Genomic DNA, 27315 nt, shown 5'->3' with positions numbered 1-27315 from the left:
TACAAATAAAATACTCATTCCGCATGCAGAAAGAATTTTGTGACAGATTCCTGTTTATAATCCTGAAATGTTGGACACTGAGCAAGGATACGCATATTAAAATTGCTAATTTATAAAGTGCTTCTTTTTAATTGAAATAAAACCACTGGGCATTCAAGCTGTTGTTTTTTTGAAAAAGACAAAAAAAAAAAAAGCATCCAACAAAACATAAAAAAGTAACTGAGTTAATAACATTTTACTTGCTTGTGCTTTTAAGGTTACATTGAAAATTAAAAACAAGTAAAAAGGGTTTATTCATTGTTTTGTTTTTCTAAATGGAAATGTGGAATTAGTCCCAAAATTAAATAAAATATATCACAATTTTTGAAGATTGCATTCAAAGTCAGCAATGCTGTGTGTATCTTAATACAATATGATTTAGACTCAATCATTAAATAAATAAATAAATATCTATATATATAGCTATAGACACCCCTATAGGAACATAAAAAATACACTACCAGTCAAAGGTTTGGACACATTCTCAATGTTTTTTCTTTATTCTCACGACTGTTTACATTGTAGATTCTCACTGAAGCCATCGAAACTGTTAATGAACACACAAGCAATTATGTAATAAACAAAAAAGTGTGAAATAGCTCAAAACATTTTTATATGTTTCGTCATGATTCTTCAAAACAGCCACCCTTTGCTTTGATTACTGCTTTGCACACTCTTGGCATTCTCTCGATGAGCTTCATGAGGTAGTCACTTGAAATGTTCCCAGAGATGCTGAGCACTTGTTGGCCCTTTTGGCTTCATTCTGCGGTCCATCTCATCCCAAACCATCTCGCCTGGGTTTAAGTCAGGTGACTGTGGAGGCCATGCCATCTGGTGCAGCACTCCATCACTCTCCTTGTTGGTCAAATAGCCCTTACAGCCTTGAGGTTTGTTTGGGGTCATTGTCCTGTTGAAAAATAAATGATGGTCCAACTAAAAGCAAATAGGATGGGATGGGATGACATGTCGCTTCAGGATGCTGTGGCAGCCATGCTGGTCCAGTGTTCCTTCAGTTTTGAATAAATCCCCAAAAGTGTCATCAGCAAAGCACCCCCACACCATCACACCTCCTCCTCCATGCTTCACGGTGTGAACCAGTTGTCAAATAAGGGCTGTCAGCTGTGTACCAACCTGACTTCTGCACAATACAACTGATGGTCCCAACCCCATTAAGAAGGCAAGAAATTCCACAAATGAACCCTGTCAAGGCACACCTGTGAAGTGAAAACCATTTCAGGTGACTACATCATGAAGCTCATTGAGAGAAGGTGGTCAACAAAGCAAGTGGTGGCAACTTTGAGGAATCTAAAATATAAAACATATTTAGAGTTTTTAGCATTTTTGTTTTGCTACATAATTCCATATATTTGATGTCTTCAGTGTGTATATACAATGTAGAAAGTAGTAAAAATAAAGAAAAATGAGAAGGTGTGTCCAGAATTTTGACTGGTAGTGTAGGTGTAGCGATTCATTGTAAGTTGCAAACATATGTAGAAATACAGTATGTGAGGCAAAAATACACTTCATGTGAGCATTTTCAACACACCCCGAGGTTTTCTTTTAATTTTTTTAAGTTGTAAAGTAGTGTTAAGGAATAGTTATTCAGGCTATTTGAAGAGTATTTAAAGCTCTTCTTTGAATGCTGGCTGCCCTTTCTTTTGTTTTCTGTCAACATGATCCCACATTTTTTCGGTAATGCTGAGGTCCAGGCGATGCCAGTCCGCGACTGATAGTGTTTCATTGTATGTTTTTACTGCACAGGCAGTGTTATCGGAATCATTGTCATGCTGAAAAGCGAAGACGTTGATCAATCAGATGTTTTCCAAAAGGAAGTGCATGATAGGACATGACTTTAGGATACTTTTTAGGATACTTTTCAAAAACTTCCAATTTCCTCAGGTTATTTTAAGGCAACACAGCACACCATGCTATGATTTTCAGAAAGCCCAGGAAACTATTACGCAACACCACTTTAAAAGGTTTTTGAGAAAGTCTCCCTCCTTGGAAGCGAAATATTAAAAAATGAGTGGTGACTCGAGATTATTTTTTTTTTGCAAAGGACTGTATTTAAGTTGTTATTATTAGTGTGTGGATGACATGTGAAAGCAGGCCCTTTTAACGGTCCTTGAATGACTCTTGAAGGCTCAGATGACAAACACACGTGGTTGGCACACGTAATTTGCAACACGCATGCGTACACAGGCTAACCCCGCCCCCTTTCCTCTCAGTTCTTCAGCCGCGCAGCGCTTGGCAAGAATGGCGGCTCTTTTGGAATCGCTTCTATCACACAAAGTGGATATTATTAAGGTGGTGGACTGGCTAAAGAGTGCAGGGGTAGGTCTGAAACGGGTAATACTATCACGAGAGGAGCATTTATCTGCGTTTTATCTCCGCTTACTTTGTTCTGTGTGATGACACAGCTCGTAACTAATTGTAAACAAAACTTTTAGCTGCTGTGCTAGCGAGCCACGTTAGCTGTAGATCAGGTCGACTACAAACAAGATGGTAGCTGTCAGCTTCCCTTTTTTCAGAAGAAATGTTTTCAGTAAAACCTGTCATAATTTACCACAGTTACTTAATAATTTTACTATTATTTTCATTCTCTTAAGACAGATGTGGGGTTTTGCCATAAATTAGCCAGCACGTTGTTAGCTAGGTTAGATAATAATTTTCTTAGGAGATTTAACTGTATCTATCCAGAAAATTTAATTGCGTGGATATCTACTATCTTGGGATGCATCTAGGATTTAATCGCGCTGATGATCTGAGTTATTTCATGGTTGATAGATGGTTGATGCGCTTGTCTCGATCCAATTTTCCAACACTTAAAGTCTCTTTCTTCAACAGGACGAGGACAAGCTGTCGATTAGTGAACTCGGGCTGACAGTTCACAAAGAGGAGTTCGTCCCTTTTCTTTTAAATTTTCTGAGAGAGCAGAGCAGTCAAGCACTCACCCATGGCCCCGCCACCCCAGCTAAGACTCCCAGCCGCCCTAGGCCTGCTGCACAGACCCATGTTTTCTCGGAAAAGAGGGGCTGCAAGTCTGCCAGTGGTGGAAATGGTACTCGGGCTGCGAGCCGCGTCCAGCTGTTTTCTCCTTCATTTGTGTCACCTGGACCTGAAGGATCTCACTGTCTGAGCGGGGTCACTGCCTTCAGCAGCCCCTCCTCTTCTACAACATGGAGCCCTGCTTCCAGGCCTTCAGGATCTGAGCGGCGTGGTGGGCAAAGGATCATGCTTGGGGACTACATGGTTTCTCCTCCTGACTTTCAGCACAGCCCTAGCTTCCAGTCCCAGAAAAGCCGCAAGAAGAGTGGTGGCAACATGTCATTGGGGGGGCGAGGACGTGGAGGGCATTATATTGATGAGACTGGGGGGAGGAGATCAGTAAGAGGAGGAGAAGGGTATGGTAGGATAATTGAGCAGGTTTCACCTCCATCTGTAGGTCAGCTCAATTTCAACAACTTGGAGGAGTTCCCTCCTGTTGGCTCCTCACCCATTTCTCCTGCGTGAGTCTGCACAAGTCTAACATAAGTAGAGTTGTAAATATATAGATTTGAACATGTAATTTTCAAACAATCTGACCACTTCTGTTATTCCTCAGGGCATCTAAGCCAACTAGAAGAATAAACCCGACACCAGTAAGTGCAGAGCGGCCACGCTCTAAACCAAAGACCTGCTTCACTTCCACCCCGTTCAGTAAACCATCCAGCCCCCTGTCAGGAGTAGTGCCACTCGAGGGGTCGATGACAGGGGGCAGTTCTCTGAGTCTGCAGGAAGAAAGGGAATTGCTTAAAAAGGAAAAGTAAGTGCACTTTTCCTCGATTTGGTCAAACAGATTTGAGTGCATTGTGGGGAAAATGTGTTTAGTTTTTGGATTGGCCAGTAATCCATGTCTGCTAGTGGGTGCCATATTACTTACAGATGGGTAATATTTTGCTGTGTTTTACAGGGAATGATGGAAGTGTAATCCATATTTTGTTGGTAATCGTCTGTACACTCTGGATTAGAGTAAAATTCCCCTTCAGGTTCTTATATGTATAACAGTCTCAGCTGTTTTTGCACCAGCTGAAGTATCTTTTTTTCCACATCTCAGTTTATCTTTGTAGTTTTATGATCAGGAATTTCTTGTTTTTAGGACAAAGCGTGCCCAGCAGGTCGGCTCTCCTCAGCCGTCTTCTTTGGAACCATGCACCCCTACCAAGACAGTGCTTAAAACAGGATCTAAAGTTACACCAGAACAACAGACAACTTGTCCTGAACCATCCAAAGTCACTTTCTCCTTGGAACTGGATCTTTTGGTTGAGCTGTATAGTACCTGCATCTCTGGTAAATGACCACAAGGTGGTGATCATTATCTAAAAACAATTACATGAGGATAAAATGAACTTGTACAAACAATTTTGCTAGATGAAGAACAGCTATTAGTAAATGCCTGTCAACAGGTTTCTGTTAAGTAATTAAAGAGTAATTAATAATGAAAGAAATTTAAAAAAGACTAAACACATTTAAATTAGTTAAAAAATTTTTTTATGTGTTTTCAGAAAACCTCGTACCAAACATTTTCCTGGAGCTCTTCTTTGTGATGCAGTTACTAACGTCTCGGTCCCCTCACACTCATGACGATGAACAGGAAAGTTTGTGTGCAGCTCATTCACACTCAGGTGTGCAGTCACGGAATATTACAAATACTAGGATTGCATATTTGCGTGTGTGTGTGTGTGTGTTGAAGGTCCCGATCTGTTTCAAATTTTCAGATATTCTCGAAAGATGTTATTTAAGACTAGTACACAATTGTGTGTATTTTGCAGTGAAGGTCCTGGAGAATCAGTTTCAGTGAGTGTCTTTTGTTTTCTCCACTTAACCGACTCCTCAACATTCTTAACTTTTTGACTCGTAACCATGTCTTCTTGTAATTTATCAGGTTGGTAGCTCATTTGGACAAGTGCACATTGCGACTGCTGGCAGAGAATGAACGGGTGGCATCTTTCTCTCCACATCTCAGGGACTTACTCACTCAGGCCCAAGATAAAAGCACGGCCAAGGTAACAGAGTTGTATTGTACAGCTGATGAAGTAAATGCAAACATTTATTGTGTTTTTAAATCTTTCCCAGTGCTGTATGCTATGTTAACATTACTACCAACCTATGTTGTTAATCCAGATTCTTATTTTGACCCATCTTCACTTAAAAAAAAAATAAAATGAATGTATTTCAGCTCTCTCCTTCAGTGTCCACTTTCATCCACTCGGTCCCTTTCCAACCTGATACTGACAACCGGTCCAACTTTAGCAGTGACAAGGCTTTCCACATCTTCAAAAAACAGAGGTACATTTCTGCTTTTGTCCATTTTATAGAGGTGAACTGCTTTAAATTGCAAACGCAATGTTGTTTGTCGATCGACACAGTGTGAAATATTATAGTTGGATAATTTGTAGATTTAATTGTGAGATGAGAAACTTTTCTTGATTGTTTGGTGAATTAAGGATTCAACTGTTGAAATAAGTTGAATAAAACCACTGAATTAATTTTATTAATGATCAAGTATATTTTTTCCATTCATCAATTATCTTAATCACCTGATTCTTTTGTTCTTCTCACAGAGATATTTTTTATGAGGTGCTGAGAGAGTGGGAGGACTTTCACAAGGAACCCGGGTGGAATTTTGACACTGCACTTGGAAATAGGATCAGGTAAGTCCAGTTAGTTACAGCAGTGTTTTATTTATTTATTTATTTCTCCCCCTCATGGTCAGGAATTGGGTGAAATTAAGGATTTCAATGTAATAAAGGATCTTTTTCTGTCTTTACTTCAGAGGAATGATGAGTCAGATGACTTCTGCAGGAAATCATTCTCATTTTGCGCGTCTGTTCCTGAAGCAGCTTATTCAGGTAAATCATACATTTTAACAAAAGCTATCTATCTCATTGCAGAAGTTGCCACCACGTGACATTCTTCTTACTTGGCCCAATAAGGTCTCAAATTGACCTTTTTTTTTTTTTTTTTTTTTTTTCCTTTTTTTTTTCCTTTAGATGTGTAAAGGTCCCCGAGTGAACAGCACTTCTGGAGATGCTCCTGATGCTGACTTGTTAGGCATGTTGGGAGCTGAGGGTCTGGGGCGCCTGAAGCGTCTTGAAGAGCGTCTCATTCAGCCTCACGGAGTTGTTGGCCCGTGCTCACCTCCATCTTTTCCTGGTTACCAAGAGTTCTTCAGGGACTTCCTGCAGGCTGCTAGCTGGTGAGACAACAACATTTAAGTAAAAAGATAACAGCATAATAAATATTAAATTTCATATAAATTTCCTGTGTTCTTACTAGTTAAACTTTTTTCTTTAATTTTTTTTTAATGGACTATGTTGTTATAATCTGTTTTGTATATTGTGCACTAGCTGCCAGCTGAACCAGCACCTGCAGGATAGCTTGTGCCAGCAGCTACTCCAGCTGGACGAGGTGTCCATCCTGAGCCCTCCTGCTTCCATCTGTGAGCGGGACAAAGAGGAGGAGGAGGAAGATGGAGACATGGAGCAGCAGGTATTTTGTTATCTGCATCTGCAGCTCTTGTGGGTGTTTTGTTAAAATGCTTTACAGCTGTATTTTCCTTTTTTATTTGAAGCAATGTATTTTAACCTGGGTACCTGGAGAGCTCATCTTCTTAAACCTGTCCACTCTAAGAAGATGAGCTCTTATGCTGTTTATTATTTCATCCTTTTTAGGACGAGAAGCAGCGGTTCTCCTCTGTGTTGCTCCTAGCTCGTCTTCTAGCAAAGTTTCTGGGATTCATTTCCTTTCTGCCTTACCAAACATCCGAGAAGCCGTCCAGAGAAATACAGGATACTGCTATAGCCCTGCGCAGCAAGGTGACGAAACAAATACTTATTGCACCAAATGTTCAGGCCTGTTTTTAAATGGTGTATGTAAAAGTCAGAAGTAGTTTCAGTTCCTTTTATTTTCTTCCTGTACATCTGCAGTACAGATATAAATGTATATTTGATGCCATGCTACTTTTTTTTTTTTTTTCTTTCCCTCTTGGTCCCACAGAGTGTTCCAGTGCTAGATGTGTGTGCTGTGTTGAGAAACAGTATAAGGAGAAGGCACACCATCCTCACTGTTCCCTGGCTGGTGGAGTTCCTCTCCATGCTAGACTTTATCGGCCCTCGGCTGCTCTGCTACAGGACCACATTGGGCACACTGCTTCTCCTATATAGGTTTGTCTTCATATGCATGCATGTAAACTAGTTATGACAGTACAGGTAAATGGTATGTGTATATAGTAAAATAAAAAGTCTCCTGTTTGCTTGCAGGAAACTGGTTCTTGATCGATGTGAAGAAATGTGTTACCTAAATAAGCTACTGATGGTGTCAGTATTAGGCTGGCTCTTTCAGGTGAGTTACAATGTGTAGGCAAGATTTGTTTTTTATGTAATGGTTTATACAGTGAGCAGCAGACTCACCAATCATGAATCAAAGATCTATTTAACACTTTTATGATGCCTGAGAATAATATTTATTTATACGTAATGCTAACATGTAGTTGAACTTGTGTTTAACTTGTGTAGATTCCAGTGATTCCAGAGGATATTTTCTTCACTAGTGAGTTTACTGAGGTTGCCAAGGTGGAAGAAAGCGACATAAATGTGGCAGGGCTTGTAAGTGACAAACTTTAATAGGTGTTTGTCCATAAAACGACTTGTTTTTATATGCTTGTTAATTTTTTTTTTTTTAGGACTGTATTCCTCTGGTGGATCAGCAGCTTCTTTATACTTGTTGTCCATTTCTTGGTGAGTAGAAATGTGGAATGCTGAATGTAAATCTTATGTTTAAATTGGGTTTAAGGGCACTGTATTCTTATCTTAATTTATAGTAGCTGTTTATTTCTGCATGCCTTAATTTAGATGGTTTAATAGCCATATTAACATTGGAGTCTTTACCTTCCCCTTTATTACTGAGATTCATGGGAACAAGGAGTCACAAGTTTGGTACAACCAGCCAGCTGATTCGCACATTCATCTACACGTGTATGTTTATCTGTGAGGTTTTGATCTTTTTTTTTTTTTCTTTTTTTTTTCTGTTCAGTGTGTGTTTTTTACTGGTAGTAGCATTAAAAAAATAATACTAATAAAATGGATTGTCTCACAAAGTATTTGAATTGCAAGAAAGAGTGTCTGTCGCTGGCTGTTACAATTACAGTAAAAATTATTACAGTGAATTACTTTGTATGTTATCAGTCACTTTCTTGGCTTTTTATAGAGTTTCTCTTGGGCTGGTTATGAGCTTTTTTTCATAACAAAACTGCTTTGTCATTTCATCTGTAGGTTCGAGGCTGGTCCTCACGTTATTTTTGTGTCTTTTAATTTGCATATGGGGAGCTGGGTTGTTGGACTAGCATGTCCTTTTCTTTTGGTTAAAGTGAAGCTCTGTCTTGAGGATGGTAATTTCTTTTTTTTTGTTGTACTGGTGTGATTATTCTTAACCATAGACACATTAAATTTAAAGTCTTGCATCTACAGGACTCAATCTTTGCAGGATTTTTTGCCCTTTGATTGGATGCAGAGTAGCGAGTGCAAGAATGGCACAGTTCTTATAGGTTGTTTGGCCTTTTGTTTAGTCATTGGTGGACTCGAGTTTCATTAAGAAGTTTGAAAAATAAACCGTCCTTTAATCAGAAACTGCACAGCTTTGTTCACGTTTGCTCAACACGTTCACCACAGATGAGCCAAGGGACAGCAACACGCGCTTTCTTTAGATAAATCCATCTTGTTTTTATTCATTCAGGTGAATTTCGTAAGCTTTTGGCTGCCTTTGTGTCCGGAAGCACAGCCAAGAGCGGAGGAATTATCCGCAAGATTACTCCCACGTCTGCTGAGCTCAAGGACACGCCAGCAGCTCACAGGTCACAGCAGAAACTGCAGGTGAATAACCAAGCGGCACAGCAAACAGGACTTTAAATGCAATAATTCCTGTGTGTGGGGTATTTAAATCTGTTGCTTGAATATGACAGGTGGACCTCGAGCAAGCCTTCTTTCACAACCAGCCTCCATCGTTACGTCGCACTGTGGAATTTGTAGCTGAGAGGGTTGGATCCAATGCTGTCAAGCATATGAAGTGAGTATTGTGGAGCTTTCAGAGTAAGCTGGTTTTTAAGCCACTAGATTGCAAATTAACTGCAGCTTTCACATCCCTTTGTTTTTATTTAACCTGCCTTCCATTAGATTATCCTTTTCCAATTGAAAGTGACTCTGAGAATGGTTTGTAATCAGCCTGCAGCTTTGGTTGGTTGCTTACCTAGGAGGCTAGAGACTGTCCAACAGCTTGTTTTACAGCACTTCAGTGGCAACTGCTGTAAATTTACCACTCTGTGTTTAAATGTTATATAGATATCTGCTCAAGACTTACTAAGAGCATCGTTGTTATTTTATTTTAAATGTAATTTTTCTACAGTTGTGTTATTCGTTTTGGGCTTCCCGCAGGGCTACCTTAGTAAATGAGTTGGTGGGACGAGGAGAAAAGATGCTGAGAGACGGACTGGGGTCGCCAAACTCAAATCCATCAAAACTGAATGACTCCATTTGTGCTCAATTGTGTGATGCGGGATTGGAGGCTTTGGCAAGAGCCACCAGGTACGAGAGCTTATTTTACAAGCGCCCAGCCGTTTTCTTGTTACGTGAATAGATTTGATTGGGAATTATTACAAGGTGCCACTTTCAGTTAAGAAAACACCCTCTTGCTTGCAGATTTTGCTGTGAGAAGAGCCCTGAAGCCATACGAATATTGCTCCCTCATGAGACTTCGCCTACTGTAAGTCCAAGAATACATATTTGGTTTAAGAAAAAAAAAGGAAGCAGAACATAAGTACAACAAACTACAGCAATATAGAGTTTTAGCTAATAAAAGAATTTTCTGAGAAACCTTTGTGGATGAGTTTGGAATTGGATATTTACACTCGAATTTCTACGCAGGTACTCGCCACTTCGGAAAACATCACCAAACGTCTTGCAACAGAAAAAGCCTGCAGCTGGCTTTCGGCTAACATTACAGGTAATTAGTTAAAGGGATAGATCACCCAGAAACTTAAATATAGAGCTGTTTCAGATGTGCATTTTCTGCATGTCTGCAGAAGAAGATTATAATTTTTATTTATCTATTTATTGGAAGGAGATCCAATGACCGGTTGTTCATTTTATTTACTTTCAAAAATCTTAGCTTATACTTCAACAGACACAGACAAAATGTAATGTCATATTTATTCTAGAGAGGCATCTAGGGATGGGTATTGATAAGATTTTAACGATTCCGATTCCATTTTCGATTCTGTTTAACAATTCGATTCTCTTAGCGTTCTCCTTTTAGCTTAGAACTTCTCTTTGAACAAGATAGAAATTTAGGAGTAACATGGCCTTACAAACCCAACAGTGAGATCTTAAGAGATCCACAGCCTACGGCTCTTCAATGGGGTGTCACAGGGTCCCCAGGAAAAAAAATTGTAAATGTAAAATAATAAAATAAATATTCTTCAGTAGCAATTACACAAGAATATCCAGTAATGTCCCTGCCTACAATTAAACACATTCACTTACCGAAAATCGGGGGCATCTGCTGTGGCAAATGGGTGCAAGCCTTTTACCACAAACTTAGTCACTGCTCGGTGACATTCGTCTACCCTGGCCTGAAAGGAGACGCTACCGGTAGACTGCAGCGAGAACTGCCAGCATCTGAGCCAGACTCTGTCTGTCTCTCTCATCATGGTCACCTAAATGCACAGTAATGGCAGGTTTTGTAATAAGGCAGATCACGCTAACATAATATGCACTGTTAGTTGATTATTTACCTGCCGCATTAACGGGAGAGGACGTGCAAACGTTACCGCTGCTGCTGGGTTGAGATTCACGAGTCCGGAGCGGAATTAAAAACACGACATTCATTTAAGGTCATCGCGTGTTTTGTGAGCAAATGCTTTTGCATATTCGTAGTGTTTCCTCCCTTAATTGAAATATCTACTTTGCAAGTATTGCAAGTTGCCCTGTTGTCATCCGTTCTCGTAAAGCGTGACCAAACTTTTCAGCGTTTGAGCCGCTTAGGCGCCGTGTTTCCTGCCAGTTTTGCAACTTCGGCCAACGAAGTTGCAAAACGTTCCGCAACGTGGTGATGTAATTCGGGGCGACTAGAATCGATAAGGGAATCGTTTGCAAAAATGGCAAACAACTCCAAGGAATTGAAACAATGGGAACCGGTTCTCAACAAGAACTGGTTTTCGTACCCATCCCTAGAGGCATTTATACACTTGTGTTTAATTTGATGGCGGCAACATGGGGGTATGGCAGCTGGGGCGCAGGGAGCAAAAGGCTGGGAAAGTGAGTGGTATTGAAAAGGACACGCCTGGAAGAAAATCTTTCAACCTAATAGGTTAACTGAGATTGACCTTTGGACCCTCAGGCAGCACTGCATTTAAAACGGGTATGATTCTTGAGTTTAGGAAGAGTTCCAGAAAACATTACGTGGGGAATTGTTTACAGACAGGTGGACCTCGAGCAAGCCTTCTCGAAGAAGCCATATGTGAATATAATCCAGAGAACATTTTGTCTTCTCTGAGCCAAAGCTAATTTAAAATGGACTGAGGCAAAGTGGAAAACTGTTGTGTGGTCAGATGGATTAAAATTGCAATGAGGAGAAGAGAGGGAGCATCCAGTTTGTCATTAGTGCTCAGTTCCAAAGGCTGGATCTCTGTTGGTTATGGGGGTGCATTAGTGTCCATGGATTTTGCAGCTTGCACAGCTGGAAAGGCACCATCAGTGCTGAAAAGTACATACAGGTACATCAGTCCCAGGTAGGAGATGGGGTTGATGAACTGTTTTTAAAATATGATGCACAGTGATTACGTGGCCCTATCCAAACTTTTTTTGGAGACGTAGGCCTGCCACCCAATTCAAATGACTTTTTTTTTTTTTCCCCTTAAATTATACATTTTTACAAATTCAAACAATTTCTTCCATTTTTCTTTTTTAAATGTTTTATTTTGAATAAAATTTCGGTTTATAAGATTTGCAAGTGTTTTTGTTTAACTTTTTAAAAACAGTTTTGGGAAGTCCCCACTGGAACATGAATGCATTGATTGCTTTGAACTGCTGAATGAATGTAAATGAAGGAAAGGCTGAATTTTATGGCAGGGCAGTAGTTTTGCAAGCTTTTTGTGCTCGACTTAGGCCTGTTTTACTACTAACTAAGCCTCCAGACTAAAGCGTACAAAAACATTGAACTGACCTCAAACTCTCTGTGATGCCGGTATTATTTTAAGAACATAATTTCCATTGTAGATGAGAGAAGCACTCTCAGGATATCTAATTTCCATTAATTTCTCATTATAATTCTCTCTTATAAAGCACTCGTAAGACGGGAGTGGAAGAGCAGGTATGACCGCGTGATGAAGGCTCTTGGTAGTCCACCTGCTCCAGACTCTGATGTGGACAGAACTGTGGCTGAGCTGGTCCCTCAGGAAAAGTCACAAACTCCCAAGAGGAAACAAGGAAGTGAGAGAGTGATGTCCTGTCCTCCCCACTGTGACCACAGTGCTTCACTGCCCTCTGACATCATCGTTGAAATGAAGGTATTTTTATTTATTTTTTGTGTGTTAGTACTTTGTCCAGCAGTGCTTTGTAATAACAACATTTCATTTGTGATTCTTTTCTCTTTTTTTTTTCCCCCACTATGTCACACAGTTTACTGTTAAATCACGAGTGTGCCTCACCAGAATGTTAGAAAGTCCATGTAATAAATAAGATCTTAAATATGTAAAAGTCAACGATATGTCTGAACTCAAAGGGTTTAATTTTTAATGTAGGAACTGCTGAGCATCGCTGTTGGCCCGAGGACTGATAAGGAGCTGCCGACTGGCTCTCAGCTCCTAACACTGCTGCAAAAAGTGGGAGAAACATTATCCTGCAGAAAGGTGCGTCAGAGAGAGACGAGTGTCATAAAATTACACCGAATTTACTGATGAGTCGTTTCCCAGTGTTAATTACAGTCTTCCTTCTTTTTTCTTGCTTAGTTTTTGAATGTACTGTCAGAGCAGATGCTTCTGAACTGTAGTGTCCTACTGGCCTGCAAACTGGGTGAGATTTTAAGTGTTTAACTCTCATCATTCAAAATTGCTCTGCTTCTTAAATGTAAACATTATGAAACGTCCTTGACAGACCTGAGAATGTGTTCTGTGTATCTGTTCAGTGTCGGCAGAGCTCCCGGTGCTGCCTCTGTCAGAGTGCAGCGGACGTGGCGGGGATGCTGTTGGTAATGGTTCAGGGTCAGAGCCTCCTGTCACAGCGCTGCTGGAGCAGCTCGCTGAGCTGTGGGAGAAAGACAGCTGTTCCTCCGCCCCCATCCACCTGCTCTTTACCCCACTTACAGTCACTGCTGTGCTGAAGGCCAGCGACACAGAGGTATGAATGATATAGATGTATTAATGATCATAATATGACAGTCAAATTGAACATATATCAAACTTGTTATACATGTCCTTGGATAGATCCTAAAAAAACATTAGATTGAGGTGTGCAACACACATCGTTTTATTTTTTTTTTATTTTTTTTTTCCTTTTCAATTTCAATGTGTTAAAAATCTACAAGACTGAACAGTGTCGGCAAAATGGAACAGTTCTGTTGATGTTTCTTTTCTTGAAAGTTTCTTTACTATAAATTGTTCAAACCTACTCGCCTAAACACTTATAGCATGTTTATACTGGATGGAGACTTTATTTATTTATTTCCTTCCTGGATTCTTCTTCTTTGACTTATTTTCACTGCTTCTCCAGTGGATTTTAATACTCCTCCTGCTTTCCAGTCTGTCTGCTTTCTAGAGTAAACAGACTGGAAACAAGGCCGAGGGGAATGACATGTGAAACGGTCCCTGTCTTGAATTGAAAGATTTGGCCTCCAGCATTCTCCATCATTTTGAATTCTTCCTCTTTTTTTTTGTTCAGTTCTGTCAGGCCCAGTGTTCCTTAAACAGTTTTATTTATATACATATTTAAAAATGTAACCTTTTTCTATAACCTCTAATTATTTAATTTAAGGTCATTTGACACTGAAATCTCTAATTTTCTGCAAATGTTTTTATTATTTTTGTTGTGTTTTTTAGAGGAAGAACTACCGGTTTGTAATTGGAAGACTGGTGGACAGAGGATTATTGAGTGAAGAAGAGGTCAAATCCCATTGGAAGAAGCTAACAGAACTGGCCTTACCTGTGGTGAAGCTTCATTTTCTTGTCATCTTGTATAGCTTTGGAATTATTTCTTAATACTAATGATCTGACCTCTGGCTTTTTCTGCTCTCCTGTTCTAATTTTCTTGTCATTTTTTTTCTCTTTAGGAGCAGATAGCGAATTTTCAGCTGAAGTTAAAGACCGTGAAACCCGTCTCACCTCTGGCGGAGTTACAAAGCCACATGGACATTCTGCAGGTCTCACATCAGACAGTAGAGGGAGCTACATGATAGCAATAGTACTATCCAGTTTCCCCGCCGCAATTGTGTTTTCGCCACAGTGTTTAATGTAACATCTGCTTGTGTTGTTCAAGAGGTACACAGTTCTGAGTGACTTCTTTTTGCTGACTAGCTTTCTGCTTCACAGACCGTCAAAGAGAGTCAACAGTCAGCTTTTGCAAGCCTCAGGCTTAGGTTCTGTAGCTGCAAACCGAGAACTAAGGTGCCAAGTAGAACCAGAAAACCCCGTCCGTCAGGGGTAACATCTATGGACCACACAATCTCATCTTAGATCCAAAGGAATTTCCTGCAGGCAAACCTGGATTGATGCTTGTGTCTTTAGGCAAACAATAAACAAAAGATCGAGACGATGCATAGATTGGAGTCATAGTAGATTCACGCTTAAGACTGAAGAAGACTGGGCAATGAAATGGGGAATTTTTGCATAAAAAAAAAAAAAAAATTGCGTTATTAATATTTATCACGTAAAATCTATAACAAATACTACAAGTTTCAAAATTAGAAAAGTCACGTTTGTGTAAGACACATTGTTGTCTTCATTTCAGTATAGCACTTTCACTCTGCTGTTGACCGCTTCACTAGTGACTGCGTCTCTTTCATAAATGCAAGCATTTGTGATCATGTTTTTGTTCATGTTGAACAAGCGCCCTACTCCCTGCTGCTTTTAAACTGATATTCTTTTTAATGTTGCCGCATAGTTTAAATTCTAAATGACAGTGATGTATTCAGATTTAAGTGTTTATTGTGTATTGTCATGTTTGCAATGAGTAACATACAATTTCGTAATGAAAAAGAAAATAAAGTTTATCAGCTTGAATAATCTGCAGATTTTTGGGGGGTGTTTTTAATCAATGTGAAACTCAATTTAAAGACCTTTTGAAATGTAGAGAAATTTAAATAATAACAGACATGCAAAAAAAAAAAAGGATTTGAATGTGGCTAAAAGGGAGGAGTATCCAGCAGCATCCCCTCCCTCTCCTTCCATGTCTGCCCTGCAGGAAGTTTCACTTCTCTGCTGAGACTTTTGGAGACGTTCGGATTCTCGATCAGAAGTCGGGAGATGGCTTGAACAAGAGCGGGGGGGGCTTACCGGACAACTTTGCCCCACTGTATTGGAGAAATATGAAGCGATGTTCACCATGCTCACATTAAAACCGTTATTTTACACTAAGTCCGACTTGGACAGCTGCTGAGTTGCGTGTAAAACCCCTCAAAACAACAACACACATCATGGCAAACGTAAAAGTTGCGATTCGAGTCCGACCTCTCAACGCGAGGTAAGTTCCCGAGTTAGCTTATCCAGCTAATACAACATAATTTAATAGTTTATTATTGTTGTGTTATTGCTTCTTTGTGTCTGGAGTGCTGCTACCAGTATTTAAAACCATGCAATGTTGCCTGCTTCTTGGTGTGTTCAACAAGGCGTTATACTTCGTATGTTGCCCTCTTTTGCTTCTATTTTGTCCGTTTTGCTGCTTTAAATCGAAATCGAGCGTTAAACTAGCTCGTTAGCTAGCTCAGTACAACGCCGTGGTTTAAACGATGAGTGGTGCACATGTTGAATGATGACAACTGTGGCTGTCCGGGGTGCTGCCTACTAAACCAGCCTGTGTAGAGCTGAGTAGTAGTAGAAAAATGCAGGAAATATGTCTAAATTCAGGCAGGAAGTGAATGAATTACATTTCTGACTGACCCCTGCTTAAAGCCTCGTTTCGTGGCTTTTAGCTACAATCATATAAGTCATTATATTCCATTATGTCTGACAGTGTTATGCATATTCCATACAAAAACCTTTTTCACTTTGATCACATGGAAATGTGATGCATATTTTTTTAAGGCATTTGTTACCTTAAACAAGGCAGGAAAGTTGGAATGAACACGTTGGTTTGGTTTAATTTTCCGCTTTATGTTTAGGTGGGAAGATTTTGTTACATTTTATAGCGCTATGAAATCTGCTGGAACTACCAAAAACACGCCAGGAGGTTTTAAAAGCTGCCATTTACATCAACAGGAAATTGCTACAGTATGTTAAATGCAGTTTGTTATTTTGAGGGGGTCTGGAGAAACACTTCAGACAAGTTCCATGGTGGTGTATTTAATTATTTTGAACTCTGGCTGGGTTGCTTAACCTCAGAGGCCACTACAGTACCGTAACAAAGCATTATTCAGGCTATGAAAGGCTGGACAATGATTCTTTCAGCTGGTCTTCCTGGTGTTTTACATAACAAAAGAATTTCTTATATTAAATGTTCACTGTCATGCAAATCTGTCCTTCCTGATTTGGGATTCTGACACCCTCATTTTGCTCATCGCTTTGAAGGATGTATTTCCTTCCTCTATATATTTGAATAAGGACCTGCTGTGTAACAGAGATAACATTTACACCAGCCAGGTCTGCATTCTTCATTCGACCTTGCATTTGAGCGTGTTGCTCTTCTGTTTTAGTTGACTGGCAGGATTCAGTAGGTGCCCCTGACAATGTGGGCAACATCTCACATATGCAAAAAAACAAACAAAACAAAACATGTCAGCCTGAGCTCATCTTAAGTTTGTATTAAAACACGTTTTTGTGCAAGGTTTACTGTTTTCCAGTCCCCAACCACCTCATGTACACGCTGTTTAGAGCCTAAGATTGAAGGTTGGTGGTTTTGGGTTGGGCCGCTGCTGGGGTTGGCAAAATGAGTCCCACGTGGTGAAGCACAGGGGGATGATTTACAACAGCCGCCTCGTGTGTCCCTAGCCCACCACAGAGATGGAGCTAGATGCCACTGCAGGCAGCATTTGCCATCATTATCACTCCTGGAGATCGAAATCCTCTCAGCTTCGTATTGTGATTGCCTTCAGTTTTGCTTGTGTTGCATCAGATTTGCTTGGTCCAGCTGCTGAAGCACACACATACACATACAGCGCACACAACGGATGACACAGTGGTCTTGATTACGCTCACAGAACCCTTGTGTGCTCTCTGGACTTTGTGGAAACGGCTCCAGCTGCATCTCAGACAAAGTTTTTGCAGAGCATGTCGGGGTCTGTTTTCATTTGAATCTGGGACTGGTCAGTGGTGCACTTGTGTTGCAATTTCATGGATCACATGCGCGCGCACACACAATTCATTGTGTTAATTGTCATGTGATGGCCTCAAGGCGAGTGGAGCCAGCGTAAATTTATCTCGACACTCTCTGAATTATATCAGCTGCAGCAAAAGAGGATTTTTAAAACCGATTTGAAACAGTGTATAGGATGATTATACAGCTTCTGAATTTAGAGTGAAAATGTTCTTAAAGCTCTGTCTGGTTTGCATTTGAGGTGTGAGATCCTGGTCAGTACTGATAGCATCCCGTAGGGCCATTTCTCTCTAGTGGAAGCATCAACCTTCTCAGTTGTTACCCACACCTAATAATAATAATAATAAGCATACACTTTTTTTTTTCTTTTCTTACTCACAGGGAGAGCGCAGATGGAGGAAGGCTAGCTGTTCGGGTGGAGGATAAGTTTGTGAAGATCCGAAACGTGAAGGTGAGTAGTCCTGTATACAAGTGTGACAGAATGGGAGTTGCACATAGCAACAACAGGATGTTTACAGGCTTAGTTCAACTTTTCCCCCCTCCTTTAAGCTGCTTCTGTTTGTTGTACAGTATGTGTTGAGCTCACACACACACACACACACACACACACACACACACACACACACACACAGCATAGCGACCCTTCCTGTCGAACACATGCAGTCTGAGCCCTCGGTGCACAAATATAAACAACAGCGCAACTACGTCATACTTCAGATACCTCCCAAACATCTCCAAGAAGAAACTGTGAAAGATAAAAACACCATGCAGTAGCTTTACTGTTAAATTAGGGGGGTTTATGTGAATCTGGCATGTGGCTGGAGTTATTATTCGAGGTTTCATTGAAGTTCTTGACATTTGGAACTAATTATTTTGTGAGCTTACAGTCCTGTAAGCTGATACTTTCACCACATTACCAACCTGCTGTGTCATATAGCTGAGTAGGCATGTCTGATTGGTTGAGCTGCATTGCCTGCAGACAGTCTAATGCTGTCTCTACAGCTTCAGTATGGAAAATGTTACACTTTATTTCTGATTTGGAATATCTGTATGAGCTAATATAGAAGTGAGAAAGCTCTATTTAAAGGGTCTAGCCTGTGGAAACAACAGCTATTATTATGATTCAAAATGATAAAGGACTTTCAGCTTGAAACCATTTTTGAAACTCACATTTAATCTTAAAGAAATGCTTCTCTTTATTTGCATTTTGTTTTAAATGCATGCTTTCAGGAAGAAGGTTTGGGTGGTGGACTAGAGAATCTGTTGCACATGATGTGACAGGAGACAAACCACATATGGCCTCCCTCTGCCTTGGAAAGGGATCGTGAACCCACGGCTCTTGCAGATCTCATGGGAATAATTATTTATGGAAACTGGGACAGTTTTGGAGCGTTTGAGACAGAAATAATAAAGACTGGATTTCAGTCGCAGTAAACAGCAAGTGAAACAACCTATAAAGACCTACTGAAATTAGCCTGTGTAAAACAAGAAAGAAGTAAAGGATAATGTTTTACAAGTTGTCAGGTTTCTTTAATATAAGTTGTTGGAGCTTTGTCGTTCAGGAGATTTGCCAGGGGCTGGTGTTGCTCTTAGTTCATCCCTCACACTACAAGTTCATTGTCCGTTTCCTCACAGTGCACAGGGGTTAAGTAGTCATGCTTTCAGGCAACCCAATTGCTGTGAACAAAATTGAATCCCAGGGCTTAGTGCTGCCTAATGCTGCAGTCAGTAAACGATTACTTACACAGATGATAGAGTGGGCTACACCTACAAGACTCTTTTTCCAGCCCCCTTCTTGGTGCTTTTTTTTTTTTTTTAACCAGCTGTAGTTGTGCTGTATTACAATGGAATCTGATCTGAACAAATGTAAACACAACATGTAATGTCAGCAACTTTCTCAATCTATTTATCAGTTCACCCCAACAAGGACTACTTTCACCTAGAACAGCAGAAAGAAAAAATAACCTTCCTCAAAGCCACTGTGTTCAGATATAATCTTTTATAATAATAGTAACATGCTATCTCATATACAGTACTGTGCAAAAATCCTGACAACCCCTGATTCATATTTTGCTAGGAAAAAAACATTAAATAGATGCAGTGTTTTATTAAAACATGTACTCATGTAAATGAAGATACAGTATATAAAGCAGAAACAGGGTTTGTGCAATTCTAACGAACTAACGAAGTCAATATTTAGACTGATCACGTTTATTCATCAACAAACCCAGAACACTCTCGGGAAAGCTTTCTTGTCATTACTTTTAAGTAGTCTTTGTGACATTTAAAGCACTGGTTAGAAAATGGTCGGACTTATGTACTGGAGTGAAAATGATTGAGCCCTTCAGATAGCTGGCTGTACCAAGGCCCAGTATAAGAAAATATAATGAGCTTAGTAGGTCTACTTTAAGTTAAATGATATAATGACATAAATATAATTATTACCTTTTCAACCACAGGCAAAATATTAGATTGGGAAATTAAGTGCAAGAACAATAATAAAACACAAATGTTATCATGAGCAGATGTAGCAGAGACTCATTGGATCCCCAGTAAATTGTAATGATTTTTTTATTTTACATTGCAGGCAGTGACTTAGAAGCATTGTTCAGGTGCTGGACTTTTCCAGTGCAGTTGTTACGCACGAGTGAATGCAAATGCTGCTGTGCTGTCTTTCCTCAGTTCAGGATTCACTTGCAGTAAGCAGAAAGTTGTGCAGTGTTAATGCACTGTGGCAAAGAAAGAACTGGAGTAGGAGTAAGCTTGTTGCTAATGAATGGAAAAAGCTTGCTTGCAATTCCACACTGTTGTTTAGAGCCTCATAAACAATGTCCATAGTACTCACTTCATGACTGGGATGTTTGGTTTCATTTTCTTGTTTTTTCATGTTATTAAAAGCATGCACGCTGTAAAGTCTGTCACTATGCTTATTTGTATAAGGTAGAATTTAGTACTTACCAGAGATGGGCAGTAACGCGTTACTTGTAACGCGTTACTGTAATCTGATTACTTTTTTCAAGTAACGAGTAAAGTAAGGGATTACTATTGCAAAAACGGTAATTAGATTACCGTTACTTTCCCGTAGGAACGCTGCGTTACTGCGTTACTAAAACCGTGATTTTTTTTTGCGAGAATGTCTCATGACAGTGACGTAAGCGAGTGCGCCGTTAGTGACAACAGCTGTGTGCAGGTCAACAATGGATCATATATCGAGTGCAGGAGAGAGTATGAGCGTGCAGCGTTTAAAGCGTGGAAGTACTGACCTTACTTTGAGTTTGATTCCATAAAAAGTGACAAAAACATTAGTGTCCGTTGTGCGTAGGAAGAAAACTTTTTACAGTGAAAAAACCCCCCCTAAACTTCCAAGCAAGCACCGAGTGCACAACGACGTAATGGGAAACTCACAGAGAAACTCGCGGATTCATCAACTGACCGCGGCACACCTGCACCAGGGTAAACCTCCGCCTACCGCAGTCCTGCTTTACAGGTGAAAATAGAGCAACAGGACCGCTGAGTCTTTGACTTTATTTATTTCCTGCTGTGTTTTACTTGCATTTATTTGAAAGAGTGAGTGTAAACACAAAAAATATTTTATTTTATGTGCTGGAATGTGCAGAAAATAGGTTTAAATGTTAAACTAATTTATTCAAGTCAGAGAATGTTGCAGATAATTACATTTTTGCTTGATGCATAAAGTTAAAATGACAATAAAGAGTTATCTTATCTTATCTTATTATCTTAAAAGATTAAAACTGATAAAACAAGTTAAAAAAAAGAGACTTTTCCATTTGATTACATTTTGTATGATGGAGTATGCAGAAAAAGTAGAATTGGGCTGAAAGATCTATCGCTTTATCACCTCTTCAGGTTGTAAATCGTGTTTTTAAAAAGTAACTAAGTAACTAAGTAATTAATTACTTTTGAAAATAAGTAATCAGTAAAGTAATGTAATTACTTTTTGGGGAAGTAATCAGTAATTAGTTACTGATTACTTTTTTCAAGTAACTTGACCAACACTGGTACTTACTGGCCGTGCTGCTTTACTGTGGTAAGCATTGTTACTTATGTATCTTAAATGTAGACTAATTATATGTCTTACACTTTTATCTCCTTCCTAAAGTTGGATGGACGGACAGAAGGAGCTGTAGATTCCAGGGAGAAGCTTCTGGAATTTTGTTTTGACTACTGCTACTGGTCGGTGGATCGCGCAGACCCTCACTATGCATCGCAGGAGGAGGTAATGACCTAACTCACTGTGATTATGTTACTCACCGCAAATAACATGGTATCCTAAGTCATTATTTTTACAAAGGTGGTTGCTCACTGACTTATTGGTGGTAGTTATTTATGTTGTAAGCATCTACACAGTATATTAAAACACCAGAGTCTATGTCTATCATTTAGCCTCAAACATAACCTTTCTGTAATGTTAAGCCTGCAGTTCAGACCTTTAAATCCACAATCAAAATTTAACCAAACAGAATGCTCTAAAATTCTTGAATATACAGTGGGGCAAAATAGTATTTAGTCAGCCACCGATTGTGCAAGTTCCCCCACTTAAAATGATGACAGAGGTCAGTAATTTGCACCAGAGGTACACTTCAACTGTGAGAGACAGAATGTGAAAAAAAAATCCATGAATCCACATGGTAGGATTTGTAAAGAATTTATTCGTAAATCAGGGTGGAAAATAAGTATTTGGTCAATAACAAAAATACAACTCAATACTTTGTAACATAACCTTTGTTGGCAATAACAGAGGTCAAACGTTTACTATAGGTCTTTACCAGGTTTGCACACACAGTAGCTGGTATTTTGGCCCATTCCTCCATGCAGATCTTCTCGAGAGCAGTGATGTTTTGGGGCTGTCGCCGAGCAACACGGACTTTCAACTCCCGCCACAGATTTTCTATGGGGTTGAGGTCTGGAGACTGGCTAGGCCACTCCAGGACTTTCAAATGCTTCTTATGGAGCCACTCCTTTGTTGCCCGGGCGGTGTGTTTTGGATCATTGTCATGTTGGAAGACCCAGCCTCGTTTCATCTTCAAAGTTCTCACTGATGGAAGGAGGTTTTGGCTCAAAATCTCACGATACATGGCCCCATTCATTCTGTCCTTAACACGGATCAGTCGTCCTGTCCCCTTGGCAGAAAAACAGCCCCATAGCATGATGTTTCCACCCCCATGCTTCACAGTAGGTATGGTGTTCTTGGGATGCAACTCAGTATTCTTCTTCCTCCAAACATGACGAGTTGAGTTTATACCAAAAAGTTCTACTTTGGTTTCATCTGACCACATGACATTCTCCCAATCCTCTGCTGTATCATTCATGTGCTCTCTGGCAAACTTCAGACGGGCCTGGACATGCACTGGCTTCAGCAGCGGAACACGTCTGGCACTGCGGGATTTGATTCCCTGCCGTTGTAGTGTGTTACTGATGGTGACCTTTGTTACTTTGGTCCCAGCTCTGTGCAGGTCATTCACCAGGTCCCCCCGTGTGGTTCTGGGATCTTTGCTCACCGTTCTCATGATCATTTTGACCCCACGGGATGAGATCTTGTGTGGAGCCCCAGATCGAGGGAGATTATCAGTGGTCTTGTATGTCTTCCATTTTCTGATGATTGCTCCCACAGTTGATTTTTTCACACCAAGCTGCTTGCCTATTGTAGATTCACTCTTCCCAGTCTGGTGCAGGTCTACAATACTTTTCCTGGTGTCCTTCGAAAGCTCTTTGGTCTTGGCCATGGCGACGTTTGGGGTCTGACTGTTTGAGGCTGTGGACAGGTGTCTTTTATACAGATGATGAGTTCAAACAGGTGCCATTCATACAGGTAACGAGTGGGGGACAGAAAAGCTTCTTACAGAAGACGTTACAGGTCTGTGAGAGCCAGAGGTTTTCCTTGTTTGAGGTGACCAAATACTTATTTTCCACCCTAATTTACGAATAAATTCTTTACAAATCCTACCATGTGGATTCATGGATTTTTTTTTTCACATTCTGTCTCTCACAGTTGAAGTGTACCTCTGGTGCAAATTACTGACCTCTGTCATCATTTTAAGTGGGGGAACTTGCACAATCGGTGGCTGACTAAATACTTTTTTGCCCCACTGTATTACTTTTGAATGCAGTCTAATAGATAAAAATATCCATGTATTTTTGGTGAACAGGATCTGGTTTGATGTGTAGTTGTTTGCACTGCAGCATTGCCCAAAGCTGTTTCTTGTTTTCGTGCCATATTACATGCACTATTGTGGGTGGACACTGTGTGTGCGCTGATCCAAGTTTTGGCCACAAGTTGACTCTGGGCAAACCGAATCTCCAAAAGAAGAACCCAGAGGAAGCACGGTCCTTGTAGACAAACCACAACAAGAAGGGTGTGTGTTGTTTTCTATGTTTTTACACAGACGGCCACTCTGGGGACGTGATATCAGCTCCATCTGTTACCCTGCAGTCTCTTTGCCTCAGAAATGGCATGGCTAGAGTCGGCTTGCTTTTCATGTCCTGACTGTGACTGGGTGATTAGATATCTTCGCACTGCTTTGATTGGAGAGTGTTACTGGAACCTGAGATGGGCTTGAGATTAAGACGAGGTAGTGCCCATTTTTCAAGGAAATTTCCTCATATGGATTTTTCTTATTACACATAGGTTTGTCTCATTATGAATTTCTTTTTCCGTCACGTTTTACTTAGTGCAAAAGCTTAACAAAAAAACCTTTGGTTTTAGAGCCAGTCCACTTATTCTGTCCTTTGTTAATGGGGTTTCCTTCTCTGCCACGCCCTCTGTGCTGCACTCCACTCTTGTCAGTACTGCTTTTGTATGTGTTTGAGAAAGACTGGGCTGTGCCGATGGCCCACACACTGCACAGAACTATAGACAACACAACACTTCTTCCTGTCTCTGCTTCTGGCTTTATCCGCTTGTGTCCTCAGCGGAATCGTGTCCAGTCACAGTGGCCTGAAGACATTCCTCTGATGGCCTGGTGTAGGAGAAAGGGCACCAGTGATGGACTGAGCTGCTGGATTTAAATCTGACCTCCTTTCCAGAACTAGAGTCCAAAGCATTGTCTCCTCAATAGATTATGTATATCGTCATGTCAGCTGCTTACTGATCAGACATTATAGTTGAAAATGTTTAAACTGAGGGTTTCTCTGATGGATTTGATGACACAAGGCCTGATGTAAAAAGGAGAAAAGACTGATTGCATGCTGCAGGGCAAGAACCATGATTAATGGCGCATTGCCAGGTAGACTTACATGTTCAGAAACCAGTCGTAACTATGTTACCAAACAAACTGGCAACCGAACTTTGCAACAATGCCCTGTTGTGCTACCTCATTTAACTGCCATTACATTTTGGTCATTGCTCCAACGTCACCCCTATGGATTTTGTTGTTTTTGTTTCCTAGCTTAATGAGGTGATGCTATTTTTTGCCAGTGCTGGATTTCTCATAGTTTCTACTCAAGCAAATTATATTTTTGCATACTTTACTTTTTTTTCATAGCAGGAAAACAGACTTTGCCTTGCATGCAGTGTAGTTCCCAGGAGACTGAGACAATCTGAAACAGTGGGGGAATGAGACATGGAGAAACTGGATCTTAACTCCTGCTTTTCCAGTCCAGCAGGACTATCTCACCACTCCCACCTCCCCTCTCCTCTCCCCATGGATACATGCCTGCTGCTCTGTGCTGTCCACTGTACATGTCCATGCATCACTGATAGTTTACACTAGATGCTTGTAGTGTCTTCCAGCTTCATACACGGTTATAGTGAAGAGTGAAGACAGAAATGTAGTGTCTTATATCTGATTATATCTGATTCTTTTCAATGAGGACTGTTCACAAAAAGTTGACCTTTTAGGTCGGGAGGTTTGGTGTTTAATATTTATGTTTATAGGAGAAGGCTGAGTAGGGAGGAATGAGAATGGCTTTGCCCGGTGATGAAGGGTAAGATTTTGGAAGAGATTTATAATGCATAATGAAAGCCAGCTGTTTGGCTAATGTAGCAAAACAAGTGGGACTATTTGTCTAAATGGTGCCTTTGTTTTTGGCTTAGATATTAGGCAAACAAATATTATTTCCCCCTTATTTATTACCACAAACCCCTCAGCTTGTTTATTGCTTCGGTCTGTAAGAAACATGGAAGGGAAAAATTAAAGAGAAGCAGCGGATTTGAGTTTGGATAGAGACAAATGGCAAGAGAAAGTGATTAGAGACAAAGAGGGAATGCTGCTGAGGAGGAGGGGATATGGGCCGGGGCTCCGCTGTGCCTCTGCAGCCCCCCAGCTCTCCCCTGCCAAACTCACAGCTGCCTCACTAAGCAATTTTTCACAGTCAAATTTCAGTGTGACAACGTCACTGCTGAGGATTCAGCTCGGAGCACAAGGTTTTCTGTTGATTGCCTAATGGACTCAGATTGCAGGGGCTTTCCCCTCCCTGTCATCTGTATCTCTGACATTTGTCAGTGTGCTGTGCGATTTAAATATGGCAGCAGTGTTTCTAGGTCTGTGTGTCAGTGGTGCTGCAGAGCGAGGGGAAGAATGGCTTCTCTGTGCATTGGAATAATCCTTCACACGCATGTGAGCAGTCGGCCGAAGCAACAGCCAACAGCCCTCTTCAGGCTGGTTTGAATTATCTACAAACATGGCACCAAATAGACCACATGATGTCAGCATAGAAATCTGAGATCTATGCCATATGGGTGCAGTGTGAGCACCTGTGTTTTATGGATACTCTGCCCTCACTTTTTCTATCAGCGAGGGAAGCAGATGAAAGGAATCATTTACGACAACGAGTTAAAGTGTGTACATAGAAGCGTACCACAAAGGATGCGGTGAAGTCATTTGAAGACAACTGTAAACTTCAAATGGAGCCTCTCTGTAACATGTTCACTGTGCACACTTTAGTTGCTGTAGAAAGAACCTTGTGTGTGTGTGTGTGTGTGTGTTATTTAAAATGGGACACTTGTTACTGTTTTATTTATAGTAGACATACAACATTGATATGTTAGTGTATTATGAAGTGTGGTGTGAACGTGTGGACCTCTGGAAGAGCAGCTGCTACTCTATAAAAGCTAATGGGGAGCTAACAATATTGGTGTATTTCAAGCCTATCTGTAATGATACTGCATAAGTCTGGTCCCTAGTAAATGCGACTATATACTGAGCCACTCTAACCTACCCATGGGGGATATCACACAAGGCTCCCACCAGTCTGAAGCCTGCAGAAATAATTCCCAGCTTCCCATAAAGATTGTAATATGCAGGTCCACTGTACAGTGTTCTGCTTTGGCCTATTTAACAGCGATATGAGGGGGAGGAGCAGCAAGTCCCCAAACTCTTTCCAGATATGGTTTTATTTATTTGTGTTAAGCCTTGCCTTTGCCACAGTAGTTGCATCAGAAGTCAAGGCAAAATGAAGTGAAATACACTGTTGGAGTGCCCCCTGCCTTCATTTTTCTTCACTTCCCCTCCTCTGCTCTGCTTTTCTTTCCCTGGTGCCCTTCATCATGTGTAGGGATGCCTGAGTAATGAAGAGCAGCCTATCTGTTTGGCCTGCACATCTCTGTCTTTCCCCCTCCCTCTCATACAACCTCTCTGCTCTTCCATGCTAATTTGACCTACAAATTCTGTCCAAGTGTGACAAACGAGAGCGTTGTTGAACTCTGGCCAAACAGCTTCCTCTGTGTCTCTTCTTGCTGCTTGTGATTCAGCCTCTGCTGCCTGTG

At 40.6% G+C, this 27315-nt stretch overlaps 2 protein-coding genes across 2 annotated transcripts in view; both read left to right on the top strand.

The window, feature by feature from the left end:
* Positions 1 to 2229: 2229 nt before the first annotated feature.
* Positions 2230 to 15267, top strand: cdan1 (codanin 1). Its single transcript, XM_086273705.1, has 28 exons — positions 2230 to 2373; positions 2887 to 3548; positions 3644 to 3844; positions 4178 to 4368; positions 4584 to 4703; positions 4797 to 4875; positions 4964 to 5084; positions 5258 to 5367; positions 5643 to 5732; positions 5855 to 5930; positions 6072 to 6277; positions 6429 to 6570; positions 6753 to 6896; positions 7078 to 7244; positions 7341 to 7422; positions 7596 to 7685; positions 7763 to 7817; positions 8812 to 8948; positions 9038 to 9141; positions 9507 to 9656; positions 9771 to 9834; positions 9996 to 10074; positions 12414 to 12637; positions 12872 to 12979; positions 13079 to 13142; positions 13255 to 13466; positions 14165 to 14272; positions 14395 to 15267. The coding sequence occupies exons 1-28, from the start codon at positions 2230 to 2232 to the stop codon at positions 14515 to 14517; spliced, it is 4053 nt and encodes a 1350-aa protein (XP_086129831.1). The 3' UTR covers positions 14518 to 15267.
* Positions 15268 to 15572: 305 nt separating this feature from the next.
* stard9 (StAR-related lipid transfer (START) domain containing 9) overlaps positions 15573 to 27315 on the top strand; it is a 41491-nt gene continuing 29748 nt past the window's right edge. Inside the window, exons 1-3 of the mRNA XM_086273703.1 lie at positions 15573 to 15803; positions 17973 to 18042; positions 21712 to 21828. Of these exons, the coding sequence (XP_086129829.1) occupies positions 15757 to 15803; positions 17973 to 18042; positions 21712 to 21828 (234 nt within the window). The 5' untranslated portion in view covers positions 15573 to 15756. The remainder of the gene's footprint in view (positions 15804 to 17972; positions 18043 to 21711; positions 21829 to 27315) is intronic.

This window comes from Aulonocara sp. 'chitande type north' Nkhata Bay, linkage group LG19, assembly GCF_057382095.1.
Source record: "Aulonocara sp. 'chitande type north' Nkhata Bay isolate Kocher_YH1m ecotype deep benthic linkage group LG19, A_spYH_male_GT1.1, whole genome shotgun sequence".
NCBI lineage: Eukaryota > Metazoa > Chordata > Actinopteri > Cichliformes > Cichlidae > Aulonocara > Aulonocara sp. 'chitande type north' Nkhata Bay.
This window is presented reverse-complemented; position numbering and strand designations above follow the sequence as displayed.